General features: G+C 35.1%; 1 protein-coding gene across 7 annotated transcripts in view; it reads right to left on the minus strand.

The window, feature by feature from the left end:
- Window positions 1-16,663, minus strand: part of LOC150102659 (serine/threonine-protein phosphatase 2A 56 kDa regulatory subunit gamma isoform-like) — a 315,572-nt gene that overhangs the window by 136,782 nt on the left and 162,127 nt on the right. For all 7 annotated transcript variants that reach the window (XM_090399676.1, XM_090399677.1, XM_090399671.1 and 4 more), the window contains one exon: window positions 248-410. In XM_090399676.1, the coding sequence (XP_090255802.1) occupies window positions 248-410 (163 nt within the window). The remainder of the gene's footprint in view (window positions 1-247; window positions 411-16,663) is intronic.

The following is a 16,663-nucleotide window of genomic DNA, read 5'->3' on the forward strand; positions in this document are numbered from 1 at the left end:
AAGGTATTATAATTTTTTTTTTAATAAGTGATGGACACAAAAAATGTCATGTTTCTTTTCTTTGCACAATTCACTGTAAGAGATATTCATCCACTAAACGCTTAGTGAATAATCCTTTTACAACTAAGGTAAATTGCAGTTAAGTTGGGTGCAACTAATTTTTAACAATACATATGATATTTTTATACTTAACTAGCAAATATAACATTATATCAAAAATTGAATATCTCTAAAAACAGATGCTTACCGGTTCTGTCAAGCTAGGGTCTTTTTCCAAAAATTGGACAACGCAGTATGCTAGTTGAGGATGATAAACACTAAGGGACTTAACTTTATGAAGTGGCATTAACACTTTAAGTAAAAACATTTTATGTTCTTCTTTTAAAGGCAATGCAAATCCATTGATGATGCTAAAATATGAAATACTGTTATAAAATTTTTATTATAAAAAAATTGTTATAAAGTTTTATCTACAACGTATTCAGTTACACGTTTTTTATTATAAGATATAGGAGAAAAAATTTGATATTTATGAAAAATGCACTATATTAAAAGAGAATAATTCTGACAATCTTCTTGTCATTCAATTAAAGGTTTAAAACAGCTTAGAAATATATGAAGTTATTAATATGAAGGATATGATTAATCTCATTGTTATAGCCAGATGGAACTGAAATTAAAGTATGTCAAAATTCACATGAGCTTATGAGGATATAACCTTCAGCATCAGAGTTGCCTTGGTTTGCACTACTTAGAAAATAGGATATTATATCCTTTCTTTATAATATATCATATAATTATATCCCTTCTACATAATATATCCTATCCTTCATATTAATAACTTGCAGAATGAAGCCTGTCTGGTTTCTGTATTCTAATACTTTATGTACACACATATTGAGAGTTCCCTTATGAAATATATAACTTTCTGGCATGAGATTGCTATGGTATAGAACAGTTTTTTGTGTTCATAAGGTTGTAGTGAGGTGACCTGGTCTCTGATAAAAACAACCAATTTGAAAAATCGCTGTATTTGAAAGATAAAACAAGAATATAATTTCTTGGCAAGTTTAATTTAATTTAAAACCAAGTGAAAAACTTCCTACAGCAATTAATACCCTGGTTCACAGTTTACAGTAGTGAGGTGGTATTCCGCTAACTTGTTAATGGGATGGACACAAAAGTCCATCCCATAAGAGACACATTGTAAGTGATCACACTTTCGGACATGTATAATGCTATGAATTTGGAGAAGGCCACTACCAGAACAATCATACATGTCCGAAAGGGTGTGTGTGTGTGCTTTGCATTATGGATATAAATGTAAATAAGGTGAAGTAATTTAGCCTCTATAAACAAGTAGCCTAGTTGTGAATGCACTTGACATGCAAACTTTGTTTGCTTACACTTGGATAAAGGATAAACCAAGAATATAATTGTTAGCATGCTTAATTTAATTAAGATATTAGTGCTGCCAAGGTGTATTAATTAAGAAACACTTGAGCTCAGGCTATTGCTGCTACTGATGATGGAAAAAAAACTCTCCGAAACTTTTGGAAGGAATAGAATACCTTGTACTGTACAAAGAATGTCGTGTAACATGTAATGAGGTGACAGTGCAGTGTATGAATGTTGTTTAGAAGATGATGCTGCTATTTAGAGTTGGAAATGGAGGTCGATAATGAAGATGTAGAGCAGTTCATAGAAACTAAGAAGACGAGCACTCAAATGATGAACTTATATAGCTAGATGGCTACAGGAAGAGGAGAGGGAATAAAAAGCATAAAAAACATAATGCTTTTTTATGCATTATGTTTTTACTCAAAACACACTGAGTCCCCTACCTCTTCCCCAAAAAACGTTTATAGTGAAAAAAAATTGGCAGAGGCATGTGTCTTTGTTAATAAGGCAGTTTGGTTGTTTGAGGAAATGGGTTGATTTCACAAAATAGACAGAATGATAAAAGTTGAAATTATACTTGCACTTGCTATATAGAAACATATGCAAAAAATGAAAGCAAATTCAACAAATTGTGATAGGCATAATATAAACATTTTTAAAGAAGCCAAATCTAGCTGTCCCCCCCACTCAAAAAAAAGATAAGCCTAAACATTCTTCAAGTTATGTATCCAGTGAACAATCCTCAGAGCACTTCTTCATGATTTCATGAATTTTAAGAATTTAATGTTGATTATCTAGCCACTTGCCTTTTCTGAGGACCTGTTTAATTAATATTCCAGCAGCTGTAAAGAATTACTATTGCTCCATATGGTTCCAGCTAATATTTTCTTGTGAGCACACAGAAACACTATACACATTTTAGCATTCAGGCATGTTCATTGTTTGCATATCCTCATGGTTCACAGTGATTTCTGACTTATGAGCTCATCAGAACAGAATTCTGTCGCAAGTAAAGGGACGACTGTATCAAAGCAATATAACTGGGAGGAGACCTCCACATAGCCTTTTAAGGAAAGCAGAGAGCTGACCAGGGCTTCTGGCCTAATGTCCAACCCTCACCTTTTCACGGTGTACCCTGTTAGGTAACTGGATACTGAATACAGTGTAATTCAAAATAATACCATAATACAAAATGGTGCAACATGACAGAATCTAATGCCAGCTGGGATATCACTCAGTTAAACAAGGCCCATGATGCTGTCTTCAGGGAAATAGGGCAAACTGCAAAAAAGTCAACTACTGGAATAAATCCCAACTCAACATCACATTTCAACATATGTACTATCAACATTAAGAAGAATCAACGGAAAAGAAATGGAACTAGCAAAAGAATTACATAAGTGTCAGATCAGTATAACAGATGTGACTGAAGAAACAAAGAAGGCAAAAATAGGTGAGATCCTTCTATACAACTAATACAAAATGTTATATTCAGGAAATAATGATCAGAAAATGAAGGGATAGCTACAGTATTTGAAACCAAATGCAAGGAAAACCTCAAAATGGCAAACAATATCAAGCAGAGCAATGTGGGAAAATTATCAGAAAGGAAAACTGGACAATGAGATTTACTTGTGCCCGTGGTCATAATTAGGAGCTCAACTAAGGATGAAGCGTGACAATTTTTCAAGGTATTAGAGAAGACAGGTGACACTGTAAAATCTCGCATAAGTTATTCCATAACTTAAAAGCTTGATTTTTTACAATGATCTCAAATCAGAATATTGCATAAATTATAATGTAAAGTTGATGTAAAATATGAATGAAAAATTAGTTGTGATGTATAATGTATGTATGATTTAATATTACCTGTAAATCTATTGTGTTCAACACAAAGGAGAAGGATTATTCTCTGTTAATGTAATGAGTCAGCAGACAAGTTGCCAGATTAGTAAAGAACAAAAAGAAACACCCAGAAGGAAAAAATTGCAGAGACTTGTGAAAGTGAAAAAAACATCAAGAACAAAGACCTCAGAGAATGTGTGCAAAAATAACACCAGCACGCCTAAGGATAGGCACAAAATTTGCAGAGGAAAAAACAAAGAATGGAAAGGATATTTAAGTGACCTGGTGAGCAGGAAACAGAGTTCACTGGAACACCCCCCCCCCTGAGTTTCCAAGTGTTCCGAGAAGTTCCAAAGTATAGTAGTTGCAGTTGTTCTCTGCGACTGCCAGCACCTGTGGCCGGGAATCAATGGAAAGGTCTCGAAAATAAAGTCCAGGTCTCCCCAGGAATTTTCCAGATAGAACTTCCAGTCATCGACTACAGAGGAAAAGAAAAGGAAGGATATAACTCTTAATTTGAAAGCCACCGTTAAGGTTGAACTGAATTTCCGTAACGTCCATGTGAGAACAAGACAAAAGCATGAGATGTCCTAACAGAACTTTTGCTTAATACAATGGACTGTTTGTAAAGGAAAATCTGTGAGTAACTGTATATAAGGATACTCTTGTGCTAGGATATGTGCAACTGTGTGAAGGTATGAAATAAGTATTTATCTTAATTATGTTTATTATTGTGTGGTAGAACAGAGTAGTGTATAGTATTGTAATGTATAGTAGTGTATGATATATAATGGTGTGTGTGTGTGATAATCAGGATTTAGGTAGGCTAGGAATGATAGCCATAGCCATAACTAATCATTTGTCCCATATGAACTTTTCTTGGTTAAAATAAACTTAACAACCCCACTGATCTGATTCTTGCCAATGCACTATCTTGAAAAAAATTACAAACCTGTGTGCTGATGGGAAATTGCCACGACTAGCTTAAGTGTTGAGTAAGATAATTAGTATTAGTTATGAGCCTCTGCATTGGCATTTCAATCCCTCATCCTCAGAAATTCGGTTTGGCTGGTGCAGTCGGAAAACAAATAAATTTGCCAAACTGAAGAGCACAAGGGACTTACGCTCTTCGGTCATACATTACAGTCATACTTGCAATAAGGATTAAGGTAAGGCAGTAAAAAAGGGAACATAAACTCGGCATGAGTGAAGTAAAAAAATGTCATCAAGGAAGAACTTTAGCTCTATGTAGTACATACATGCAATATAATAAATATAGAGAAAAATAAAAACGATTGCAAATTTTACAACACAACAAAAAATGAAAAGTTCGTTCTCATTGAAGATCTAAAAAGCAGAGTAGGAAATAATTACCAGATATATAGAAATATTCTGGGAAAATTTGGAGAAAAGAGCAAAACTAATAGTGGTAAGTGTCTACTAGATTTCTGTATAGGACATGGACTAGAAAATATTCCAACATATTCCAACACTATGTTCCAACATAAAGTAAGTTTAGTTGTGGGTGATTTGTTGGTTTTTTTTTTTTTTTTGTAACTTTTATCAGTTAATTCTGAAGTGTATTCAGTGATAGTGATTCTAGACTGTGGTAATCAGAATTCAATATTTTAAGACTCAGACCTGAAGTATTATTCTGCATGCAAATGATATAGTTCACTAAATGATATATGTCTATGATATCAGGCTGTATGAAATTCTCTGTAAGTATACTCTGTGATACTGAGACATCGAAAAAACTACCATAGTAGAGCAATAATCTTAATAAAGTTATGTCAAATTATATAAAATTTTTTTGCAATAGATTCTACAACAGCAGCAGAAGCTCAGTTTTTTAGAAATAGAAATATTAAAAAAATTAATAACAATACCCTTTAGAAATAAGGCATTTGTTAAATACAAATGCCTTATTTCTAAAGGGTATTGTTATTAATTTTATGATCATGTGTGTGTTACTGGAGAAAAGGTTTTCAATGTATGCGAGTCAAATAATAATAAAAAAGTCAGGGTGGATTCAATGTGCAGTATGTTAATCACTTTTTTACATTATTATATTACATAATTAGTCAATAGACTTTTTTTCTTTTCAGATCAATTTAAAAGCTTATAATCTAAAATAAAGCACCCTTTAGGAAGATGACATGAAATTGGAATAAAAAAAGAAGTGAAAAATAATAGATGAAGGCCATCATTTCAATGATCACTGGACAAATGATTTTGTTGCTGTTGTTTTGAACACTAAGAAATCACTGATTAACACTGATTAGTTTGCATATCTATTGACCACTGTAATCTTTCAATGGATGCGATATATCTATTTTCCCTGAATTTTACTAATTACTAGTGCATTTTCAAGTATTTTATCCTACCCCATCTCTGAGGTTGAGGACATAATTTGACTAACTCACTCTAAAAAAAGGTCAACAGATTTGGTCTGCAGCCTGAAGTCTTTCCAGTAGCAAATGCAGATCCCAGGAGGTGAAAGGTTGAAGATCACTGATCTAAACAGACACTTGCAGTTTGGGCAAAGGACAATGGCTGCCGATTTAATATGTCAATGTCAAGTTATGCACTTTAAGATAAAGAACTATATGCTGTGTATTAAATGTGTTGTCAAAAATAAATAAATGTGTAAAAAATACAAAACTATATAAAATTAATAAAAATAGGAATTTTTTAAACATTTTTTTATTTCTATTTCTATTTTTTTTTTTATATACAAGGTGTGGCTAATTAAATAATGAGACTGGTTGCAAAAATGTGGTTTATTATCACAATTGTACAACTTATTGTTATCCCCTTCAACATACTTTCCTCCTCTATCTATACATACACTGTAATTATCAGTCAGATACTGCTTTACAGACAGTGCACTGTGGGCTGGAGCATTGTTCTGATGAAGAATCCAATCGTTCTTCTACAGATCGGGTGTCTTCTTCCTCACTCGTTCTCTCAGCTTGGCCAGAACCTCAAGGTAATAATGTTGGTTAACTGTCTAACCCTCTGGTACCCATTCAACCATTACCATGCCACTGATATATATATATATATATATATATATAAAAAGATCAGCATTGCCTTCAGTTTTGACTTGCTAAGAAGATCCCAAAATTTGATAAGATTTTAACTTGGATAAGAAGATCCCAGTGTTGGAAAATCCACCTTACTTGCCAGACTTAGCTGCATGCAACTTTTACCTTTTTCCAAAGTTGAAATCCACATTGTAGGGCATCCATTTTCAGTGAGTGGATTAGGTAAAGGAGAAAACAGCAACGCTACTGAAGCAGATAACACCTGATGACTGGCAATAATGCTTCCAACAATGGAAAATTCGTATGCAGTGGTGTATAGATATAGTAGGGGAATATGTTGAAGGTGATAACAATTAAGTTGTACAATTGTAATAATAAATAACATTTTTGCAACCAGTCTCGTTATTTAATAGCCACACCTCGTATATTTTGAAGTTTAATTTTTTTTTCCTCTCGAATGGGAGTCGCATATAAATAGCTGGAAGAACCAAACTGCAAAAAACTGACGAGGCTAGGGATTTAGTGATAATGTTGAATAGAGAGTCAAAGTTCAAGGGACATATCGCAAAAGTATGTAAAACAGCTCAAAGGATCACCTGTTTGTTTCTCAACAATTGAGTGAATCTTTGAACCAAGTAACAACTTGGTTCAAGAAACTTCAACTAGAGAGAAAGAAGTTACACCTCTTTACCAGGCACTTGATAAAACCACATCTAGACAAATGTGCACACATTTGATAATCTGGCTTTCTTGGTGACATGGAAGTGGCAGAGAAGATTCAAAGATAATTGGCTTATAGAGTATTTCCTATGCAGAAAACATGGAACTTTTTTTTCATGATGATTTTGCAGGTGGGGATATCATTTTTAAATAACACTTTTTTTTTCATAAACATTTTATTTGTACATATCTTTACAAAAGATGGATTTCTAAACCACTTAACTAGGTACTTTAATGAACAGATGGAATCTTTTTTTTGAATCTTTTTTTCAAATCTTTTAAGTCTTCTTCAATATCCAGAATATGCTGCTTGTTTTTCACTGAATGCCCTACCTATATAAGCAAATATTTACTTGAACTGCTATATTAGCTTTTAATGTCCCATCGTTTGTTGAGATTTTTCTTCAGTCCAGATTTAATAAATATCAGAAAATATTCTTTCAATAAATGCATTATTGTCATGTAATCATATTGCAAGACCAATAAACCTTCTTCATATTAGCAAGGTGCATTCATTTCAAACAAACACTTAATTTGATGAATAAACATTCACTACCTCTGAATAAGTATGCTCATAAAAGTAAATTGATTAAAAAAACTATGTTTTATTTCAATGTTCTTATTCTGAATAAAAGGGATACCTTTAGTATCCCTTTAAAATAAAGCTGTATCATTAAATATTCTTGATTTTTAAAACAGTCAACAGAGTTTTCCCAATTAATGCTGATTCTGTTGTGTACTTATAATTGCATTCAAGCATCTTAATTTTTTTGTGAAAAGAAAAAGTTTGTAAGTAAAGCTAATATTCAATATAATGGTAACCCATGAGCTACTCCTTGGAGTTGGTGCATAATAATCATAATAAACCTAATATTTGATCACACTCTTTTCTGATGAAATCACAAAAATATTCCACAAAAACTATATATATATATATATATATATATATATATATACACACACACACACACAAACTTTGCAATTTTGCAGCAAAGGGATTTTTAAAAAATTATATGGAAATATCCAATTTTTTTTAACAAATACATTCAGATCTATCGATATGGAATCAAAAGCACCTTTAACACAACTATGTACAATGTACTGCAACCATAAACAATTATGTTTCTGTTTAGAGGAGACATTTTTGGTAATAACTTTTCCTTTTTTTTTAAATCCCTTTGCTGCAAAATTCTAAAGTGTCATCTTCTGACAATCTGACTAACTCTGTATATAACTAGCAACTGCCTTCGTTTGTGTACATAGGTCAGTAATCTCTTCTGAAAATTCAATGAAAGTAAGCATCTTGCTATTTATTGTTTCCAAGTTGTATCCCTGAAAACAATACAACAATAGGTAACAGCTTTGTGTGTTTATCATTAAAAGAAATATAAGGCAAAGCAACAAAGTCAACAGATTTGAGATCATTTTTCAGCTCTTCAAGGGACTAAGGATGGTAAAAAAACATTTGTTACAACTGACTTGCATTTTTTGCTGCACAGGGGAAAAATTCTGAACATGAATTTCTTCTGCAAACATGCAAACCACACTGGAGAAAAAAAAATTATATATATGGTAGGCTTAAATGTGTCAAATGATATATATGGTAGGCTTAAATAGGTTCACAAACATCCAAATCATATTCAGACTTCAAAGGCTCAAGTTCACAATAATAGTTTGTAATACATCCCAAATGATATTTAGCAGCCAATGTATTCTTATACATATATATGCTTGAAGATGATGTATGAGGAGTATCAGGCGGAAGTACTAGAGTAGTTGCATAAAGTGAATAAGAATATTCAGTTTATATAGGGACTGATGAGGGTATCAGTACAGATGATACCCCATCACCTGTGCTGATAAAGAGTGTTCAGCCTTTATAACCTTTAACCAGGCTATATAATTTGAGTCTCAGAACAGGAAAGATTCCACAGGAGTGGTAAGAATGTATGGTAATCCCATTGCACAAGAGTAGTGCAAAGATTGATATATTGAGCTATCAGTATCTTTGGAATGGTGCTGAAGATTTTGGAAATTGGAAGATTTAGGGCTTGCATACAGAAACAGGTCGACAGAGAAACTATACTTTGCAATGAACAGCAAATTTTACTAAGAGAAGGTCACGTGTGAGAAAACTCGATCACATTTTACAATAATGTTACCATTGAGTTAGACCATGATTGGATACCCGATGATAGTTTAGACTTTACTATGGCTTTTAACATTATAAATTTATAAAATAATTATAAAAAGATTATAAATTATTGGCATGGGTAAGAAGATGGCTGGCTGACATATCAAAAAGTGGTATATGAGGGATGCGAGTCTGAAAAATTTAAGATAATCAGTGACATGCTACAAAGATCACAAGATCAGTCCTTGGACCACTGTTACTAAATTTATACATTAATGACACTGGGAAGCATTTGACATGTGACATACAGCTATTTGCTGATAATGCAAAGATAGGTAGAATAACCAGGAGTGCTGCTGATATGCAGTACTTGCAAATGATTTGAATTCGCTGGATGAGCATGTGAAAATGGCTATCAGTTCAAGGTTATTAAACATGAAGTTATGCACTTTGGTGTGATTAGATATCCAATGTCATATTATATTGGTGGGATTATGCTAGAAGAAACTAATGAGACTAGGGATCTTAGAGTTTTAGCAGACAAGAAGATGAAGATCAAGGGCCATAATGCAGAGATTGCATATACAACTCAAGGAATAATTGCAATGCTGAAATGAATCTTGGAATGTAAAGATAAGGAAGTCATTTTGCCTCGTTACAAGACCTAGAAAAGACCTCACTTTTACTGTTGTGTGCAAGTCTAGTGTCCTGGTTTCTGTGATGATTCTGATACAGTGAAAGTAGAGTTAAAAATGATAACAGGATTGTGGAATACAGATTATGAAGACAGACTGAGAATCTGTCTTCATAATCTATAGGGTCAGGAAAAGAGGGGTGATATGACACACTTTTGAAAGGGGCATAAAGGATTTCAGTAGATAGAATTTTTCATATTATGGAGGATGGGGAAAAGGACATGCGAGTGTGCTTGAAAATTGAGAATGAATGCCGTTAGGAAGGGGGTAAAGACTAGATTTTTTTTCTCTCATAGAATGATGTGTGATTGGAATGGATTGCCATTGGATGTGATGTGTGCATGTAATGTGAATAAATTCAAGAACAGGCATGACAGCTCATGCAAACAGTACGAGGGTATGCTGAGAAGTTCTTGTAATTCCTGAATTTCTTCAAAACCTCTGATGTCTTCTTGTATATTCTAAAAGAAAAGGAACAAATTATTATAATTTGATGAAACATGGAGGTTAAAGGGTTCTGAGATATGTTCTTTCTTGTGGTTATATCAGTTGATTTAATATCATTTTTGTTCTAGGTGTTTATCAGAACTTTTCAGCCCCTTCCCCCCATCCCATATGCCTCCTTCAATGAGTCTCTGACTCCCTGGAGCTCTCTCTTAATAATAAGACTAATCTTATTATTGATATTCTTCCACTACTGGCTAATGAAATATTGAATCACACATGGTACACTATACTATAATCCTGTCATTAATATGTTGATTGCCAATGGCATAACGTGTAAATTTGTTGTTGGTGTGAACAGGTTGTTAGTACTTTCTCATCAAAAATATATAATTGTTAATACATTTTTTACTTTGTCACTGTAATTACAAACTTTTTGTTGGTAAAAAAAGTTTTCAGAGCTAATGTGATTATATTATTGGTTAAAATTTCTAGTCCCACACAATAACTGGTGTAGGATAGCTGCATGGGAATATTAGTGTAATATTGCTTCTACAAGTTGGTCCCCACTGCCAAAATGCTCTTAATATTTTTCTTCGATAACATATAATTCCTGTTAGTTTTTTCAGTGTCACTGTAGCCTCAAATTTTTTATTAAAGAAACAAGAATCGAATTATTTCATAGTTGGCATATGAATAATGGATGTATGAGATATCTTGCCAAAAGTTGTATATTGGCTCATGGAAAAAATTAGTTTACATTTATAAAAAAATAAGCAACTCATGTTATGTTAGCTGTCTGATGATGTATGATCTTGGAGCAGCTTGCTTCTAATAATCTGGATGCCCCTTCCCTAGAAACTTTGAACAAGTAACGTAAATTAATGTAATGTAAATCCAATGTTGTAATTTTTATATTTATTTTACAAATATACTGTGTTACTTCTCTCACTCACTTGTGAAAAGTAGTTTGATTTCACTATAATTGCTCCATATGTCAATCATGTTTCCACCACACACACAAATAGGAAATTATTGCAGACAGCATAATTCGTTGCTGCTGCAGCCATGTTCAGTATGAAAATGACAATAAGAGTTAACTCAGCTGTCTTCCTAACATGGACAGCCAACTAATTATCTTGTAGTTTGCAGCAATGTGTTCAGTGCAGATATAAAAATTTCAGGTTCAATGATTTGCTGAAGTAATATGCTTTATTGTATAGTGACGCTGGAAAATAATAAGTTTGATACTTGTAGCAAGGCTACAAGTATCAAACTTAATTACCAGTTATGTACGACGTTGGCTAATTACCAGTAATTAGCCAACGTCATAAGCTAATTACCAGTTATGTATGACGTTGGTCATACATAACTGGTAATTAGCTTAAGGAATTAACAACGCATATAACGGATATTAATTAAAGCAAACTTTAATGAATACCTTCAATATTTCAGCAACGTCATGTTGCCATCTTCAGGAACATACAAGTATGGTATGTGCATGCAGGCACTAACAAAAGCAAATGAGCAAATGAGGAAGAAGGCAAGAAACTAATGTTATTCCTAAAGTCCTAATGGTGCCCCTTACCTGGCTAATTGGGTTGTCTTGGCCGTTGGGGCTGAAGTTTTCATAATGTAGGTTCCCAAATTTGGGGTAGTTTCATGCACCCAAATTTGTTGAGGTTTGGAACGTTTTTTAGAGCTGCTGATAATTCCATGAATAATCTTTCGTACTTGAACTTGCTGCAGTGTATTATTTTAGTTTTCTTCCAACGAATTCTATGGCAGGTATCTAAGGCATGGTCTGCCAACCCAGAGTGGCTGTACTGGTGAAACCGGATGTAGTGTTCTGAAATCCTGATATTCACTGTCCTGCCTGTTTGGCCAAAGTAGGACAGTTTACAGCTGCAAGGGACCTGGTATACACCAGGTAGGTCTAGGGGGGAGTGGTTGGTCTTTGGTAGAGGGGATAAGGGATGCCAACTTTTTATATGGTCTATAACACGAAGTCAGGTGATATATTTTGAAGAGACTGGTTATTTTCTCAGAGAAGCCCCGGATGTAGGGGATGGTGATAGATTTAGTAATGATGATAGATTGTGAAAGATTTAGTAACACATCATCCACGTACCGAAGCCAAATAGTGGGTTTTTGTGGGGCAGAGTTTAAGGCTTTCTCTTCAAAGGTCTCCATAAAGAAGTTGGCCAAGGGTGGGGAAAGTGGTGAACCAGAGTGTGAGTGCTTTGGCTAAATGTTTGCCTAATTTGTATGTGGGGGAATCAATGCCATCCACTATGGGACGTAAAGGCACATTTTGTTTATGTATTTCTGGAAGTCCATATAATCGGGGGGCGTCTGGGTTATAAGATTTTAGTTTGTTAGTAACTTCCACAGGCCAAGAAGTGACCTTCTTAAGGAGTCTGCAGAGAGTTCTAATCTGAGAGCAGGTAGGATTATATTCAATACGGAGGTAGCTGGCACGGTCTAATACTAAAGCATTAAGCTTGCCTGTGTAGTCCTTTTGGTTGAGAACCACAGTGGCATTTCCCATATCCACTTTGGTGATTACTATTTTTTTGTTTTTCTTCATTTTTAGTAGAGATATTCGTCTTTGGATAAATTGGTTTTTGGAGGTTTTGCTTTGGTGAGAACACCGGCTACATCCAGTCTGACGTTGTTGGCAATATGGTTAGGAAGGTAGCGAATCACTCGTTCATGGCAAGTGATTGTACAACTTAATCTCTTGCCAGTTTGATGGATCTTTGGTTTTATCTGTTTATAGAAACCCACCCATACAGGCAGATACATTCACCAACAATCCCCTCATTCACAACAATATGGGGTTATAAAAACACTATTCAACAGGGTAAAATTAATCTGCTCAGATCACGATGCCCCTAACCACTGAACTAAACCACATCCTTGACACTTTCTTAGCCAATGGTTACAACCCCCCAAAAGATCAAAACAACACTAAAACCAGTAAACCACAATCCCCCTTCCCACTCCACAATAAAGATTACACTAAATCTATCACCATCCCCTACATCCAGGGCTTCTCTGAGAAAATAACCAGTCTCTTCAAAAAATATCACCTGACTCCAATTTCTAGTCCCACACTTTTTATATGGTCTATAACACTAGTTCGTGTTATAGATAGACCATATAAAAAGTTGGCATCCCTTATCCCCTCTACCAAAGACCAACCCCCCCCCCAGACCTACCTGGTGTATACCAGGCCCTTGAAGCTGTAAACTGTCCTACTTTGGCCAAACAGGCAGGACAGTGAATATCAGGATTTCAGAACACTACATCCAGTTTCACCAGTACAGCCACTCTGGGGTTGGCAGACCATGCCTTAGATACCTGCCATAGAATTCGTTGGAAGAAAACTAAAATAATACACTGCAGCAAGTTCAAGTATGAAAGATTATTCATGGAATCATCAGCAGCTCTAAAAAACATTCCAAACCTCAACTAATTTGGGTGCATGAAACTACCCCAAATTTGGGAAGCCTAGATTTGATAACTTCAGCCCAACGGCCAAGACAACCCAATTAGCCCGCTATGGGGAACCATTAGGACTTTAGGAACAATATTAGTTTCTTGCCTTCTTCCTCATTTGCTTTTGTTAGTGCCTGCGTGCGCATACCACATTTATATGTTCCTGAAGATGGCAACGCGACGTTGCTGAAATATTGAAGGTATTCATTAAGTTTGCTTTAATTAATATCCATTGTATGCATTGTTAATTCCTTAAGCTAATTACCAGTTAAATAAGTTTGATAATAATTTTTTAAAAAAAAAAGAGTCTGATGAATAACCTTCAACTGTAGACAATGTTTATAACACCAGCTGGCTCTCCTCTTCTAGCTGCAGATATCAAGCAGGCAAAGATGCTGAGACATTTGCAATCACCAACAGTCATATACAAATTCACCAGAATATACTCACCAGAATACCATACTACCCCAACCACCCTGAACCTCTTCCTTATTAGTGATCCATCTAATTATGCAGTGAATGTTAGTCTGGGGGATGCCAGGGGCTACTCAGAGCACCATATATTGCAGATTTCTTCTCCTATGGAGGAACACAAGAAAACCCACTCACATCCAAGTACTGTATGGAATTTACAAGAAAGACTAGTGAGATGATCTTTGTAACTTCTATGTCTCATTTCCTTTCAGATTACTGTTTCCAGCCATCCAAAGTTGAATGAATCACTGAAATAATTCTTATTGGCATGGAAACATTTATTATTCACTCCATCCTAAATTCCCATCCACTACCTAAGCCCTCCTACAGGTATGCCAAGGAGGTACAAGAAAAGAGTAAAGCATACTATAAATGACTTGCACCCAAAACTCCATCTTCCTATACTGCTTACACCAAAGCCTGGAATAGCTGTAAGAAAACTAACAACACATCAAAAAACTGAGTGTGACACAGTTAAAAGCGGAAAATTTGCATCCTGTCCAAACAGCAGCCATACCTTCTGGTCTCTAGCCAAAGCTGCTGGCAGCTGCCAAACACTACTCTCACCACTACTACACCCAGAAGGCACTAGTGCATTCTGGGTGTAGTAGTGGTGAGAGTAGTGAGAGTAGAAAATGCCAACCTCCTTGCTCCCTACTTCTCCAATTTCTGCATACTGATCATGGTGAATGTCCCCCAACCATTCCAAACACTCAACACCACATTTGACCTTTTGCCAGAAAGCGGTCAGAAAAATTATGCTCAAACTGGATACCAAAAAGTCTCTCAGCCCTGATTGGCATTACTCTGATTGTTCTATGTTCTGTGCTCCAGAGTTGACACCCGCTCTATGTCACATTTTTTTACACTCTCTCATTCACTGATATCTATCATGCAGTCTGGAAATTAGCCCATGTACATCTTAATCTTACAATGGGCAACAAATCCTTACTTTGAAACTACTGTCAATTTCCCTCACCTCAGTTCTTTGTAAAGTAATGGAAAAGGTCATCAATACCCAACTTCTGTACTATCTTGAAGGCTCTCAACTAATACATGACTGCCAGGATGGATTTCCATCACTGCTGATCAACAGGAGATCAACATACCTATATCACCCATCTCTGGACAAATACCATGGAAAAATCTGGCAAATCTTGTTAATCTTTCAAATGTTAGTTTTATCGAACACGAGTTCCAAGAACTGGGATCATTGTCCTAGGTCTTAGTTCTGCATTGGCATGAAGAAGCAACAATGCACAACTTGTCTTCTGATCTGAGAACTTAATCCAGTTGGCAAGCACCAAGGAGGAAAGATGGTCAGCTGGCTGCTATAACTGTCTTTCTGTGCCTCTCACATACTGAAGAATGGTGAAAGATGGTGTCACACATACACACAGTGCATTATTTAGAGTTCAACGAAGTCATTTTGTTATTAAGTTAACTTTAACTGCAAACTGTATTACAATTAAAACTGATCCTTGTGAAACACACTCATCTTGAAAAAAGGATCAGGAGAGGGTAATATCTACTCTGACTTGGAAGATTCAGTTAAAATTTTTAATTAAAAAAAAGAAAGAAAGATTCCTACTAAGACTGAAGTTGTATAAGTTTTTAAAGCATTCTAAACCTCTGAGTCGTTACATGCTCTTTCCAAGTTTGGAAAAAAACTAATACCAGGCTCATTTTTAAGGACAGCATATCCAGTGGATGCTTTCAAGTCAAACTACACATATCATCCACTGAATTAGAAACCTTTATGCAGGTGTTGGTGAACATCGCTTACACAGCGTATATGCAAAATACTTGGTCACGTGCATCACGTGTTCTAGGCTACAACTGAAGAACACTGCTGGTAGGTAATTGTCAATGGCACTGAAAGGATCTTTTCAGAGTTTGATAAAGGACTTATTGTAGTACCCATCTGGCTGGAGGCATGATTTTGAAAATAATGCCTCCAAAATTCTCAAAAAGGCGAGATATTCCAAGGATTTAATCAGTGGAAAAAGAGGCATATCTGTGGTCCTAAGATAGTCTTGTCAGGAACAAGATTACTGTTCTGAAAAGGCTTGTATGGACAAACAGAACTTCCTGTGTACAGCAAATGACCAAAGATTATCCCAACTTATATCTCACCAAACTATGCACTGAGAATAGAAGAGGATTGGTATTGGCAGTCACATGCCTATAGAAAAACATGGTATTAAATAACAGTTTCTAATTCAGTGGCCAGTATGTGTGTAGATGTTCTAATGCTGTGATGTTCCTGGAAGCCAAATCATGTCTTGGAAAAATAGTGGTTACTCTCCAAAATTCCATAAAAGATGTGAGTTAATCCATTCCCTCCCCCCAAGATCTTACAAAGACATCTTGTTGGAGAAACAAGATAGTAATTT

This window comes from Typopeltis vanoorti, chromosome 10 (genome assembly GCF_054136105.1).
Source record: "Typopeltis vanoorti isolate ZY-2024b chromosome 10, IOZ_Tvanoo_1.0, whole genome shotgun sequence".
Classification (NCBI taxonomy): domain Eukaryota; kingdom Metazoa; phylum Arthropoda; class Arachnida; order Uropygi; family Thelyphonidae; genus Typopeltis; species Typopeltis vanoorti.